Source organism: Vanessa cardui, chromosome 2 (genome assembly GCF_905220365.1).
Source record: "Vanessa cardui chromosome 2, ilVanCard2.1, whole genome shotgun sequence".
In the NCBI taxonomy this organism is placed as follows: Eukaryota; Metazoa; Arthropoda; class Insecta; order Lepidoptera; family Nymphalidae; genus Vanessa; species Vanessa cardui.
This window is the reverse complement of record NC_061124.1, coordinates 10,091,784-10,108,479: the sequence shown is the minus strand read 5'-3', so window position 1 is coordinate 10,108,479 and position 16,696 is coordinate 10,091,784. Positions and strand designations below refer to the sequence as shown.

Genomic DNA, 16,696 nt, shown 5'->3' with positions numbered 1-16,696 from the left:
ATTTATTGGAAATCAGTCATGTATGCGATCATCACGAAGCCTCATCCTAAAACTGCCTACCTGTAGCAGTAAATATTATAAGCAGTTCTTCACTGTACAGGTAATAACACTCTGGAACAACTTACCGCTAAGCATAAGACAATCTAAATCATTACAAATATTTAATTTTTCTCTGAAGAAATTCTATTTGGACACTAATAATGATGACATTTGAGATACAGTTATATAATATCCTATTATACTATCTATATATTTATTAATAATATTATATATAAATATTTTTTTTTATTACATATATTATATAGATATATCTATATTTCTATTTATGTTATCTGCTTTATATTTTATTTAATAGTATTTTTTGTATTTATGTAATTGCTATATTTATTGAGTTGTATCCGTTATTATTTCATAATGTAAGTTTTTACTGTACCACTATATTGCCGTCTTCCATACACATTATCCTTCTAACCCAAAGGTTGTTCGCTTGGCAAATTTTGTTTTAAATTAAAATATATTTTGTATCTTTATGTATATTTGGTGTTCAATAAAGAGTTAAATAAATAATACATAATAACATTCATCATTAAAAACAGAGGCAGAAATATCAAACTATAAACAAAGCCTTCTATCTCATCTACAATCTATAACTATATGCCAAGGGAAAACATTAGTTCAAGACTACTATAACAAACTAGAAAACGCCATCATTCAAAGTTTACGTGATGCACAAAAAATATTTATGACTTAATAATCATTATCTATAATGGCTGCTAGTCATATATTTATATCAATATAAATTAATCTTAATACAAAAATAAATGATTAAATATTTTTAAAACTAATTATGCATTTAAAAATATATCGACTTCGGTGTAATTAAATCAATCCATACACCCTTCATTCCAAGTGTAAATTCAGGGCAAGCTTTCCATGAAAATGCATTGTCACAGAAATTTAACTAACAGTAAAGATTCACTTTTTCAAATTAGAGAAGGAATACACAATTGCAATGTTTTACCTGAACAAACTAACAAATATAGTTAAAGCTTGTAAAACCTGTTATTACGTATTAATTTAAATTTAAATAACAAAATAAAAAACACCAGCAACAGGATAAATTTCTTGAACATATAAACAATTACACCTTCGTTTAGCTTCGCGGAAAGTCCGGTTATCGAAAACAAAAACACGCAGATATAGATAGATTTTTTTTATTTCTTAGATGAGATATAAGTCATAAAAGCTGCGGATCAGGGTCACTGCTAACCGTCGGACGGCACACGCCTGCTGTGCGCCATAGTGTACATCAGTTATCTTCTATCAGAGACTGCGAAACGGGCGACCACCGCTGCTGTGATTGTTTAGTCCTTACAAACTTGTAAGTATATTTTTCTGTTTAGATAACATTGATAATATTATTGTTTGTTTTGTAATGTAACATACTGTTTATGTTTGCTATGTTATGGTAAATGTATTTGATGGTGCTGTGTATTATTTTTGACGGTATATCAGAAGGCTATAAATATGTACCTACCTAGGGGAAGGTTGCTATGATTGGGCCACTTAACTTTATGACATCATATCTCATGAAATATCATCGACAAACGGAATCCAAATGTTATAATGTAATGCTATTTATGTTAATTAGTCATATATAAATTATTGGCAATGTAAGTTGGAAGATTTTAAAAATATACTAAAATAACTTTTCAATGAGGAGTTGCTTTCTGTGGACCAGTGTCACCTTGAATGGACCACTAAGTTGCCATCATTGGACTTAGAAACATTTGTATTAACGGTCCAATGAAGGTGACTCAAATGAAACACACAATAAGAATTACTTTTATATTCATAAGTTTTTATAATAGTATTATTTTTTTCCATGTAAACTAATATTATAACTAACTGTTTATGAACTTTTCACGAGATCATCGATCAATTACAATAATTTCGAGAGGGGACTTTCATAAAGAAAAAAAAAATCATTTATATTTAATTTCACACAAATTTTCATACGGAAAATTTAAACAGACAAAAACATTTCTTATAATTCTACTAAGTGAAAATAATTAATTCGCTAAGTTTCTTTGATTGGACCGGTTCAATAATGGCGTCACTATAGTGGTCCATTGATGGCAACTAGGTATATCAACAGAACGAAAGCGTGTATTTAAAAATATGTAAAATAAGGTAAAAATCTTCATCATCTCTATAAAAGCAGATAAATTTGCTAGCCTGATGTATTACAATCATCAAACACTGATAAATACAGTGCTATTTACATCAGTTTGTTGATGGCTCGGTTTTTATATCACGGTCGCCACTGACATGGGTGTACGCATTACTAGGTGCCACGTTTCGCAAGCGTACTGAGTTTTGGCGGATGGACAACGGGTGCGGTACTGTTGCCTAGCATCGTATTGAACTGGTCATAACACGCATGGTTTTTGAAAAAATTAGGTGGTCCAATGAAAGAGCCGGTCCAATGATAGCAAATATGATAACAATAGGTCCAATGTTGGATATCGCGGTTATAATAATTATGTTATCAGTAAATAAACAGTTAATAAGACAAGTATTTAATATTTACTAAATTCCTACTAACAATTAAACTCTTAAATAAGTCAAGTCACTTAATCAAATCTTATACATATAGTGAAGTAAAAGCGTTAGAAAATAAATAACTTAAAGTATAAACAAAGAAGCATTTATCTAGCGCTATTTAATTAATAAAATATTGTGGGAAATATTGGAGGCAATATAATTTACTCAATGGATTCTATGAATTATGTTACTATTACCTCATATACTTTTGTACGCAATTATCTTTATCTAAATGTACTTTTTTTTACATGTATGATCACATCATTTATGAATTGAATATTAATCCAGTATGATTCAATATGATAAAAACGTTATTAATACGTGTAACAACTTTTTCTGTTATTCTATTATGTTATGAACAAATTATCGCAGTCAAACAATTTAAATAAATTATACAACGTAGTAACAGATTGAAATCTGAAATAAATGAAAAAATGAAATGTTACCTCTATGCTATTTACCAGTGTGTACCGCTGTTGTTGTTTACCTGGAATCATTAAAATTATTATATTAGCTTTGGCTGGGATATTAAATCGATTAGAGTCGTGATGGCCCAGTGGTTAGAACGCGTGCATCTTAACCGATGATTGCGGGTTCAAACCCAGGCAAGCACCGCTGATTCATGTGCTTAATTTGTCTTTATAATTCATCTCGTACTCAGCGGTGAAGGAAAACATCATGAGGAAACCTGCATGTGACAAATTTCATAGAAATTCTGCCACATGTCTATTCCACCAACCCGCATTGGAACAGCGTGGTGGAATATGTTCCAAAACTTCTCCTCAAAGGGAGAGGAGGCCTTTACCCAGCAGTGGGATTTATAGACTGTTGTTGGGATATTAAAATTTCAGGTCACTGTTATCATAAGTTTGTATGTTCATCAGAACTAAAATCGTACCAACATGTGAAATTATAGAACTATAGAATAAGGTTATTCTATGGACATTGAATAGCCTTAATTTTTTTTTCATACCATTCAGCACCTCCTAATATTTCTATAAAAACTATCAACTATAAGTGTATGGATTACCAAACTCTTATATTTGATATTTTTTTCATGGCTTATTAATATCTTCTTGATTATAAAATATATCGTGATAAATCTTAATTGATCGGGAAGGTCAGCCAGTGGTAAAAAAAAATACATTTATTACAGTGGTAAAAAAAAAATATATTTTAGTACACGAAAATCGTGTAACTACTCTTAATAAACATGTCATTGACCTTTAGTTTTTGCCTTTTAAATTAATTTAAATCTAGGCAGATATCGGCTAATTTTCACTATAATACCCCTTTTTTCCTGTATCAGTTTTTTATTCGGTATTATGATGGTTTCATATAAATTCACAATCGTCTGATGCACAAACAATTTGTGGAATTAATAACAGTGCACGTGCGTCTGAACAGGTTTATTAAACTAGCGTTTTTTTACAATCAAAACCATTATTTTAATAATGAAGCACTATTAATCGATATCTATTTTGCACATAAGGTTATAAAAAGTTAAATTTTTTTTTTATGGTAAAAAAAATTACATGCATACTTTTTTGTTTAGTGATCGACATATTGTAAAGAATTTGTTTTAACGATTATTACTCCGTAACGACATTAACTCACGACATGATTCATTATTATCCTATTATATTATATTATATTATATGACTTTACCCTAAACTCTAATAGGAAAATCCGCATACAAAGTCAGTAATGGTAATTCCTAAAACTTAAATGTGAACCTGGCAAACAATAAGTGCTGACATATTCGAATAATAAAAACAAATGAAATATGTATTAACTATTGTATATTGTAAATTTAATATTAAAAAAAAAATTGATCCCGCTGAGTTTCTTTCGCCGGTTCTTCTCGGGTCTGAAGTATTATATTCCGAACAGGTGGTAGATTTTCGACTCTCAATAAGAAAGTGTAAATAAACACTTCCATTTTAAAATACAAATATAACGATAAAAATATATTATTGTGATTTTATTCTATTTAATATTTACACCTGAAATAGACAAAACCCAAATTCTTATTAAATAAAATTTTGATGTATATTTAATATACAATAAAAATATGTTTAAAGTAAACTTTTATTAGGTCGACCTGGAAGTAAATGTAACATAAATAAAAATTTTAACAAAAAGAAAAACCGACTTCAAACAAAACACTATTTTAAAACAAATGAATATGATATTTTTAGAGTCTTCCTAAGTAAAATGAAATGAAAAATATTAGACTACTTAAAAGTCTATTTACGATTATATAACGTAGTTATAGTTATTGGTATATTTGGAGCCGGTGTTGTCGTAAATAAACAAATTCTGTAGTATATTTAGTATCAGTATTGCACCCGTACGAAGCCGGGGTGGGTAGCTAGTTGTTTATAATATTCGACAATGATAATTACATAAACATAACCACATTACGGAAGGTGATTCAAATATCCAAATAACCTATAAATAAAAGATTCGACCGGGTATCGCTAACCTGCTCCTCAGAATTGTTCCGTTCCGTTACTTTGTCATGGATTCTATGCTCAGAACCTTTCCAAACTTTCACCAAACTACCCTTGAAGTATATATTTTATAATAAAAAAGAATTATCAAAATTGGTTAACGTGATTTTCAGTTATTCACCTATTTGTCGCGCATATACATAATGCAAATTTAAGACTTATGTCATTTTTATACGGATACCATCATCGGAAAAAAATAAAATTAAAATGGGACCCCACGGGAAGCATTACCCTTCAAACAAAAAAAAAATATCAAAATCGGTCCACCCAGTGAAAAGTTATGAGGTAACAAACATACAAAAAAAAAATACAGACGAATTGATAACCTCCTCCTTTTTGAAGTCGGTTGACAAATGAAAGCTTATTAAATAATTGAGGACAGTATAAAAACACAATTTACATAAATTGAAAACAAAGGATATCTAATAGCATCGTAAACACGAGTATACATTTCTTCAAGACATTCCTCCAGAAAAAAAAAATTTAGACGAATTGATAACCTCCTCCTTTTTGAAGTCGGCTGAAAATCTATTATAATTTTATCTATTTCTAGATATTTTTTTATGTTTATAATGATTCGATATCAAAACAATAATACATATAGTACCTAATTTCGGAGAAAAAATAAAATAATTTACTGTAATAATAACTGTTTCTTTTCAGATTGACAAAATGCAGCCTCTATGGCTGTCCGTAGCGTGCTGCGTCTCCGTACTCGTGGTCCACGTTTATGCAGCCGCAGTGCCAACTTATGATACGTTTGTGGTCGCTAAATCTGACGATGCAGTGAGTACTTGATGAAATCGTATCGTATTTAAAAATACCTTTCAAACTGTATAAAAATAATGTTTAAATGAATTTTATCATATCTATTTAGTTTACTATCCATCTTATATAATCAAATCTACGTTAGATTTGTATTTTTACAAGACCACACCATTTTGTTAGCCATACGTTCTTTATAATACTTGCTTTACTTTTGCCTTAAATCTCATCAGCCATACCATTTTCAAAGGATAAATGTTATTTTTCGAAGAGGGCTTGCCAGTGTCACGATTTTTATGACTTTTTCTACAGCACACAGAAAAATCTGAAGTGACCACAGAGGAACCAAATGTACCAATCAAGCTGACGAAAATGGAGGTGACCTCCGAGGTGTCGCTGCGGTACGCGCACACCGCCGTCGTCACCTACGTGCGCAACCCCTCGCGCCGTTCCCAACAAGCTACGTTTCACGTACTTCTACCGGAAACCGCATTCATAAGCGGTTTCGTTATGTACGTATTAAAATTAGTAGACACAAACTTAAATAGTATATACATACATATACATACTTACATTTGTACAAATTATGCTCATTTTTTTAATGGCAGGAATACAGAATTGTGTTCTTACTTTACCTTTTTCATTATTTTTAGGACATTAGACGGGAAATCGTATAAAGCCTATGTAAAAGAAAAAGAGGAAGCTAAGAAAATCTACAATGAAGCTGTCTCTCAGGGGACTGGTGCTGCTCACATATCAGCTAAGTAAGTAATACTTTCACGGTAAGAGCTAGCTAATAATATAAAATAATCAAATGCTAATTTACACAGGGCCCGAGACTCAAACCACTTCACAGTGTCCGTGAATGTGGAGCCCAACAGCGAGGCCGTGTTCAACCTGACCTACGAAGAATTGCTGGTGCGGCGCAACGGAGTGTACAACCACGCCATCAACCTGCACCCCGGCGCGCTCGTGCCCAAGATGGAGGTGACCGTGCGCATCAAGGAATCGCAGAAGATCTCGCTGCTGAGGGTTCCGGAAGTGAGGACCGGAAATGAAATTGATGCTACCGAGAATGACGCTCGTGAGTAAACTTTCAAAATTTAATAAAACATATTATAAACGTTTAAATTAACAAAGGGAGATAAATGGATCTTTGCTCGTAAATTTTAACAAAATTGAACTCTAAATTCAATCGTGGGGATACATATCGACAAAAAATTATAAAAAGCTGTAAGTGTGTTTGTTGAGCCATTTAAAAACTTGATAATTTGACAAAAAAAAAACCGAATTATACATTATTTACAATTTTTAGAAAATGCAAAAGCTGTTATAAGAAAGTGCAAAAACGGCAAGGAGGCGATCATAACCTTCACTCCAGATCTTGAAGAACAAAAACGACTAATGCAGATTTATTCGGTAAGTTACTCTTCTTGGAATACGAACTCGATTAGACAAAAAAATCAATATCTATAGGACTATTATTATACCTAACATGTAACACTCTTAAGTAACTTACAAAGAGGCTATTATGTCAAAACTTCGTGGTAGCACAATGGTAATGCAATGCTGTTCCAAATAAGACTTCTTTATCGTTGCAGGAAAAAATCATAGAATCTGCAAAATCGTCATACGAATCGTACTCGGAACAAAGTAACGAGAATACAACTGGAGTCCTCGGACAGTTCGTCGTTCAGTACGATGTTATTCGCCCCGAAAAAGGAGAGATTTTGGTAAATACGTATATTATGACTGCATTTCTTTATAAAAACGTGTTATTGGCAGAATGGTCATATCTTGAGCATCTATCCATTAAATAGAAAAAAATATATTTCTCAAACTACTATATTTAATAAAACAAAGTCGCAAATAAACTCCAAAAACACTGAACGGATTTTTATGCGGTTTTCACTAATACACAAACCAATTTATAATGAAGGTTTAGGTATATCATATGTATATTAAGGTTTTTGGGTAAATAAGTTGAAATAGAATGACAATTGTTAAACATGCCTGAAAAAGCAACAGTAATATAATTATATAAAAGGTTAAAATATTAAAAAAAACTTTTATCCACCCATGCGAAGCAAAATGAGCTTTCTGTGTGATAAATTCTGGGTATCATTTTTTATAAAATTTAAAGCCAATAGGATGTTGAATATTTTTTTAAATATTTCTTTTTAAATTAGGTGAACGATGGCTACTTTGTTCATTTCTTCTCGCCGGAAGAGTTGAAGCCGCTGAGTAAATTCGTCGTGTTCGTACTGGACACTTCGAGCTCCATGTACGGCCGTAAGATAGAACAGCTGCGGACGGCCATGCAAGCCATCCTCGCGGACCTGCGCCCTACCGACTACTTCAGTATCGTTGAATTTAACAGCGACGTCAAGGTTTTTATTTAATTAATAATCATTATTGAATAGAGAACAATTTTTTATTGAATTGAGAACAAATTTGAGCTTTAACTCGTTAGTATTAATTTGCAGTAAAGCAGTTGTTATTGGGCATTTTTGTTTTCCATTGGTATTATGATTTATCTTAGATGGACTGCTTACCAAATATTATTAATACGTTCGACACGTATGTAATGTAGAAGTCCATTAATAATGAGGTCATTACACAACATGAAAGATGCTTCTGAAAATAACATTGCACTAATCTATTTTTCTAAGCTTCGATTATTATACTTGAATGGCCCAAATAATATGTAATAATATTGATAGCGGTTTTACGAACATGGTTGAAATTTATTTTGCCAGATATACTTAGTCGAAGTTTTAGAACACATTTTTTTGTACTTAACAACAACAACAGCCTGTAAATTCCCACTGCTAGGCTAAAGGCCTCCTCTCCATTTGAGGAGAAGGTTTGGACCATATTCCACCACGCTGTTCCAATGTGGGTTGGTGGAATACACATGTGGCAGAATCTTTAAGAAATTCATCGGTTAAGATGCACGTGTTCTAACCACTGGGCCATCTCGACTCTTTTTTTTTTGTAATTGATTGGTGTAAACTTTGATCTGCTAAAGTTTATAGGCGACAATACATTATTCTAGGTGCACAATCTTTCGGAGACACCCAAGGACGAGGCATCTCACGATGAGCATATCATGGTCGACTCTGAGACGCATCTATACCCGTCGTCCAGCGTTGGTGAGGGCCCGGTCGCGCGGCCCATACTCGCCTCGCCTGACAATATCGCCAAAGCGCAAAATATAGTCTCGACTTTCTCTGCTGTTGGAGGTACGCTTTACATCAATGTATTTCACTAGAAGTTTGATTTTGATCGATTTTTTAAATTATTACTATTTTAAAAAAATAAATTGAGGAAATGATGTATGAGTATGTTTGAAAATTTCATCATATCTTATATGCATAGTCCACACACATTTTAAATCGATCATATTTTTTTATGGACGTAGGCGGGTCGGCAAGTGTGCTACCTAATGTTAAGTGATCCACAATTATAGGCATTGTTAGAAGTGATTGCCATCCCTTACTTTGATAATGCGCTAACAACCTTGGAGACTAAGATGTTATGTCCCTTGTGCCTGTTCTTCACTGGCTTACTCACCCTTCAAAGAAACACAACAATACTAAGTAGTATTGCTGCTTGGTGTGAGAATAGCTGATGAGTGGGTGGTACCTACACAAACGTTCTTACACAAGTCCTACCAAGTGAATAAGACAAATGTTTATTATTGTATTTTTGTCTTGTGGATGATGTAATGAAAGGCAATTGGGTATAGATATATGTATTGTTATATAATTTTCAATATTTAATTGTTACGACGACATTACAGTGCGATGTTAGACGGTTACTAGAGATGGCGACTCCACGACAGAACATATAATAATGTATTAATTGACAACGTAGCATATCGAATATCGACTTGTCTCTAGTTGCCATTATGGACAGTGATTTTTGCTTACATTAAGAAAGATAATAAGTAGGCACAACACTTCCCTTCCTTTAAAAAAATAAATATTGTAAACTTATTATGTATATCATAAATCTGGATATTAAGCATTGGAATTTGACAGGAACCAATATCTACGAAGCACTCGACATAGCTATTGACGTCATCAATAAGGCTTATGACACCAATAAATCTGAGTCCAGCGCTGCCGTTAAGAATACTGACGCAGATAGAATTCAAGGTTTGAAAGTAAAACTCTACTGCCTAACTAACCAACTAACCGAAGATTTCCGTATTTAATTCGGCTAATAACTCAACTACAATATAGTTGAGTTATTAGCCGAATTACTATAAGTTTATCATTAATATATTTTTAATTATAATAATAAAAAAACTGAAATTTATATTCAATAGAACAATAGCACCTATAGTTTGAAACAAAAATGATTACAGCATTGCAGCCAATTATTGTCTTCCTGAGTGACGGTGAGGCCTCGGAGGGAGAGACCAATCCGAAGCGTATCATCTCTCACGTCAGCGAGAAAAACACCGGCGCGAGGAGAGCTGCGATATATTGTCTCGCTTTCGGTATTTAAGTTATTTTTTTATAAAAATAGTCGAGTGTAAAATGAGTCGAGATGGCCCAGTGGTTAGAACGCGTGCATCTTAACCGATGATTGCGGGTTCAAACCCAGGCAAGCACCGCTGAATCATGTGCTTAATTTGTCTTTATAATTCATCTCGTGCTCAGCGGTGAAGGAAAACATCGTGAGGAAACCTGCATGTGACAAATTTCATAAAAATTCTGCCACATGTGTATTCCACCAACCCGCATTGGAACAGCGTGGTGGAATATGTTCCAAATCTTCTCCTCAAAGGGAGAGGAGGTCTTTAGCCCAGCAGTGGGAATTTACAGGCTGTTGTTGTTGTTGTTTATCAACTACGATTACGAACAGTCCTTATATTAACTGGATCATCAGGTCAGGACGCGGACCGGGAGCTGCTGCGCAAGCTGTCGCTGCGCAACGAAGGCTTCATGCGGCAGATCTACGAGGCGGCCGACGCGGCGCTGCAGCTGCGGCACTTCTACCAGCAAGTCTCGTCGCCGCTGCTGGCGCACGTCAAATTCGTGTACCCGCCCGACCAGGTCTGTATAAATACATCTATACATATAATAAGATTGGAGTGTCTGTTTGTAAAATTAAAATATTTTTACTCAATGTACAATACACATGGTATTTACACACGGTAGTAGACATACCAAAATAACATTTTTCACAATTTTCTTCGGCCCGTCTGTCTGTCTGTCTGTTTGTTCCAGCTGATCTCTGGAACGGCTGGACCGATTTTGACGGGATTTTCACTGGCAGACAAACTGTTATAATTGCTATATTAGGATAATACTATGAAGTTATATTGTAGGTGAAGGCAGAATCTGTGACGCGGCATGTGTTTGAGGCGATGTTCGCGGGTTCAGAGACGGTGGTGGCCGGCAAGCTGGCGCCAGACGTGCTGGAACTCATGCCGCAGGTGACGGGCTTCTGCGCAGACGACGAAGACCATTATAGCAGGGTAATGTTACCGAAATGATTTAAACAAACTTCACTTTAAATCATAATTGTGAAATTTGTCCTTGTTACACAAAGTGTAGGGAATCCCAAAAATGGGGATTATAGTGTTTTGGAAATATACGCACGTACATAATATATGATAACAAGACTCAAACCGTAAGACTATTATCGACGTGAGAATCGAATATTCAATCATCGTTATTGACATCGTAATGGGAAAATATAAAAAGGAAAAAAAGTTGATATATATATATTTTATGGTATAGGTTGGCGGACGAGCATATGGGCCACTTGATGGTAAGTGGTCACCATCACCCATAGACAATGACGCTGTAAGTAATATTAACTATTCCTTATATCGTCAATGTGCCACCAACATTGGGATCTAAGATGTTATGTCCCTTGTGCCTGTAGTTACACTGGAATACCATCGTGCAAATACCACGAATACAAACACGTTAATATGAAGAATAAATTATACGTCAAATTAAAAATAATACCTTTCTATATCGACCAACAGAAACGCTACGAGGTTACGAATAAGGTGAAGGTGAGTGAGAAAAAGGAATATCTTCCACTGGAGAGGCTGTGGGCGTACCTCAGCATCAAGCAGCTGTTGGACGAGCGAGACGTCCGTGAACAAGAAGATGATAAGGACGAGAAGAGCCCCGAGAAGCGTGCCCTGGACATAGCTCTCAAGGTAAACTTTTCACTTAAAAATTCCACATTCACTCAAACACAGAGTTTCAAGATATTTTGTATTATTACGGAACAATTTAGTACATACTTGAGTTATCAATGTAAATAATTCGTAAATTAATATAACGTATATAAATCTTTCTAAAATACTTTTCAAGTATTTCTAGATGATGATAGATAGATGGAGTTTTTAATGTATTAAAAACTCCATCTATCCACTTTATTTGTCTAAAGCAACTACATGTACCTACATCGTTGGCGGTGAAGGGAAACATCGTGAGGCAATCTGCATGTGTCTAATTGCAACGAAATTCGGCCAAATTTATGTCCACCAACCCGCATTGGAACAGTGTGGTGGAATATGCTCAAAAACCTTCTCAAAGGAAGAAGTAGGAAATTTACAGGCTTTTAATGATGATGTGACATCGTTTTCTGGCAATGATTATCTACAGTACCCAATATAATACTATAATAAAATTATAATACTTAAAATAGCTTATTAAAATAGGAATGGCGTCCATAAAATTTATGGCTATTATTTGGTTTTAGTACGAATTTGTGACGCCGTTGACGTCACTGGTGGTTGTTAAACCAAACGCCACCAACGCTGTAGATGCAGTGTCTGCCAACGGACCCGACGCTCAGAAACCAATACACTATGCAAGTGAGTGCACGCTTTCTATTTTTTACCAATTGTAATAATGAAAAATAAAAAAAATCTCATTACATACATTTTATCTTAATGGAAAAATTATGTTGAAAGTCTTGCCATAGGCAAATTCATTAGCTCAACATATGATTATATTTGGAAATAAATTATTCAATTTTTAACTGTCGGCTTACAGTCATGACGTCAAAGAGCTAGTTATAATCATAAATATATGATCACATGGCGAAGAATATTGCTTACTTTCATTTTTTTGTAGACGTTTTGTATGTTATTACAGATAATAGACATTTTGATATTTTTAAATCATTAAAAAACGGCTTTCTTTTTTTAGTTCCACTTTTGCCGTCCCCAGTCTTTTCGAGTCTAAATATCGGTGAGTATTGATACAATTTCTATTGTAATATTTTTTATTTGTATATAGATATATTTAATTTAATGTGCTCCATAGTTTTGTTCAAAATGGTTTAGTGATACAATTAAAACATCAAGACGTTCCTGAAAAGGACATTTTTTATCAGCCAATGTCAAAGACATAACTATATTAGAAATAGAGATGTAATCTTAAAAATATGGAATGACGGTAGGAACAACAAATAATAGTGTGTCCAATTTAAGTGAACCCAAATTGACGATTCAGGTCAAACAGTGTCGGACCCCGGAGCCGCACTTTATGCCGTCGGTGCGGCCGGCGCCATAGGCTTCAATTCCGATGAGGAGCACCGTTTGGAAGCAGGTACACCATACATATTTAAAGTGAGACTTAAGAGTAGTGAATCGTAAGCGATTATACGAGTTTTCGTTAAATATGTTCTTATGTAAAATCTCTATAAGAATTGTTTTCAATATCAAATAGTTTAAGTAATAATTACACAATATACTAATTATTGTTACAAAGTCCTCTGGAATAGACCTTCTAGGATAATTAATCAACGACAATGAGATGTAGACATAGACAATTTTACCACTTTTTTTAATAATTGATATATTCTTAATAGTCTGTTTTCTCGTCCGACAATATTATTACATAATTAAGAATCTATATACTCATATGGATTTATAATTATTAAAGAGAAAATGCAACGAATTTGATGACCAGTAAATATTTAAAGTATCATTCTGATTATAACAAGTTTGAATTTAACAATTTTAATAGAATTCTTACAAAATCATAAAATAATGACAACATAACACGTTCAAAATAATTGTTTTCCAATTTTATAGCTATCTATTTTAACCAATGAACATAAAAAGATTGTGTTTAATTTAGTATACTTTTAATATTATGGCTTTTCACCCTGAAGAATCTAGATCTTTTGTGTCTTGGGGCTCTTGGACCGAATTTTGATTCTGATAATGAAAATAAATCGATAGTTCTTAACACTTTGGATTTATTTTTCCGTATTAATGTAAATAAATATTAAATTTTTATCATTGCAGATATTGTGTGGGATAAACTTAGTGATTTTGAATATGCCACGATTACCACGGAGCCTTTACCTACTACCGCCACTCCAGAGTCGACTTCTTCTGAATCTTTCGAGGATACTTATCATTTAAAAGGATACAGTTGGGCATTAAACATACTCAATAGCGAGAGAAACTCGCTTGAGTTTCTAGCAAATGGAAAAAACGTTACTCTTGAACTTTCGAAGTCCGATACAGTACGTTAAATCTTTGTAAATAAATATATAAATTAATTGCAAATACATATAGGAATATCATATATACAATATATACAATGTTCAGGTTCCAAAGGCGAGCGACGGCGACAGCGAGTGCGCGCTCGGCGCGGGCGAGGCAGGCGGCGAGGCGGGCGAGGCGGCGGGCGAGGCGGCGGGCGAGGCGGGCGCGGGGCGCGGCGTGTGCGTGTACCTCACGCGCTGCGCCGCCGCGCGCGACATCAGCGCGGACGAGTACCGCGACACGTACTGCGTCGTCGAGAACAAGTAAGGAATATTTTGTAGTAGTTTAACTTTGCTCCCCTGCTTCATGTCACACAATGTCTGCATTCACTTTCCATGAACAGAGCGCACCAGAGTTTGAACCTACAAGTTACAACATAACATTTTCTTCGTAGTCTATTTATGCGCGCTGCTTGTCTTTTACTCTATGGTTTTTTTTTGACATAATTTTTTATTATATTTTTTGCAGATATGCTGGCGTTTGCTGTCCCAAGAATAAAGTAGATACAGAAACACATTGACTTTTAAAAAAAGGAATTGATGAAGTGCTCTGAGTGATTTACCAATTTTAAGAAATTTATTTCATTTATTTAAAAATGAATAAAGCGAAAGGAATATTTTATACTAAAGTTGTATTTTTTTCACAATAATAAAGTATAACACAACTGAAAATATTCATCATCATCAACAGCCTGTAAATTCCCACTGTTGTGCTAAAGGCCTCCCCTCCCTTTGAGGAGAAGGTTTTTGGAACATATTCCACCACGCTGTTCCAATGCGGGTTGGTGGAATACACATGTGGCAGAATTTCTATGAAATTTGTCACATGCAGGTTTCCTCACAATGTTTTCCTTCACCGCTGAGCGCGAGATGAATTATAAAGACAAATTAAGCACATGAATCAGCGGTGCTTGCCTGGGTTTGAACCCGTAATCATCGGTTAAGATGCACGCGTTCTAACCACTGGGCCATCTCGACTCTTACCATAACCATTTTAGTTACGATTTTTTGGTTATAAAATTTATTGTGAACAATATTTACAATAAATTTTATAAGCAAAAAATCGTAACTAAAATGGTACCCATCGTTTCATTGACCAGAGAACCTTAACGATTTATATTTAATACTCGACTTATAATATAACATACAGTAATAAATACGTATGCCTCAGGTTGTTAAATTACATTTATAATAATTTCACAATAATTAAAATTTAATAAATACAAACGCATAAGTAAAAACAATAAACAATGAAATGAGATAAATAAAACTATAGTAAAGCAAAACTTCAATCAATATCCGAGTAGACTTTATTATAATTTTGGCAGCTACCCTGTTGAAGACATTACGTTATATAAAAAATTTCGCTATATATTAGGTTGGGGAAAAAGTCTTTTCGCATATAGTATGTATGAACTTGTAATAAAATCTCTTTGGCTATACCATTTGTATCTGGCTGGTTTTGGTATCATTAAAAAGTTTTAATTTTAAAGAAGGCACTTCCAAATTCAAATTAGGAATTTGTGTGATTTTCATTTGTTATTGTTGTTGTTAAAATTAGTGAATCTAAAGAAGAAATTCGATACATTTTAAAATTTTACTATAAAAAAGGTAAAAATGCAACTCAAGTCGCGAAAAAAATTTGTGATGTTTATGGACCTAATGCAGTATCTGTGAGAGTAGTGTAAGTTTGGTTTAAGCGTTTTCAAGCCGGAAATTTTGATATCAAAGATGCATCTCGCTCTGGTCGCCCTGTTACGGACAAAATTGATGCCATTTTTGAAAAAGTGGAGCAAGACCGTCATATTAGTAGTTACGATGTAGCTGAAGAACTGGCAATTGACCACAAAACGGTTTTGACTCATTTGAATAAAGCTGGGTACACAAAAAAGCTCGATATATGGGTGCCTCATGAACTCACTGAAAGAAACCTAATGAACCGTGTACTCATTTGTGATTCTTTATTACGACGTAATGAAACCGAACCATTTTTGAAGAAGCTGATAACTGGTGATGAAAAGTGGATCACATACGACAAGAACGTGCGAAAAAGATCGTGGTCAAAGGCCGGTCAAGCTTTGGCAAAACCCGGATTAACTCGCAACAAGGTAATGCTGTGTGTATGGTGGGATTGGAAGGGCGTCATTCATTATGAGCTGTTACCGCCCGGCAGGACCATCGATTCAGAACTGTATTGCGAAAAATTGATGAGATTGAAGCAAGAAATTGAGAGAAAGCGGCCAGAATTGATCAACAGAAGGGGT

General features: G+C 34.1%; 1 protein-coding gene across 1 annotated transcript; it reads left to right on the top strand.

The window, feature by feature from the left end:
• Positions 1 to 1,253: 1,253 nt before the first annotated feature.
• Positions 1,254 to 14,957, top strand: LOC124542175 (inter-alpha-trypsin inhibitor heavy chain H3-like). Its single transcript, XM_047120114.1, has 20 exons — positions 1,254 to 1,381; positions 5,787 to 5,909; positions 6,201 to 6,400; positions 6,542 to 6,652; positions 6,719 to 6,972; positions 7,204 to 7,307; positions 7,490 to 7,621; positions 8,078 to 8,278; positions 8,947 to 9,133; positions 9,935 to 10,051; positions 10,264 to 10,398; positions 10,791 to 10,957; positions 11,233 to 11,382; positions 11,902 to 12,081; positions 12,630 to 12,744; positions 13,082 to 13,123; positions 13,388 to 13,483; positions 14,188 to 14,411; positions 14,497 to 14,696; positions 14,902 to 14,957. The coding sequence occupies exons 2-20, from the start codon at positions 5,796 to 5,798 to the stop codon at positions 14,951 to 14,953; spliced, it is 2,781 nt and encodes a 926-aa protein (XP_046976070.1). The 5' UTR covers positions 1,254 to 1,381; positions 5,787 to 5,795; the 3' UTR covers positions 14,954 to 14,957.
• Positions 14,958 to 16,696: the final 1,739 nt, after the last annotated feature.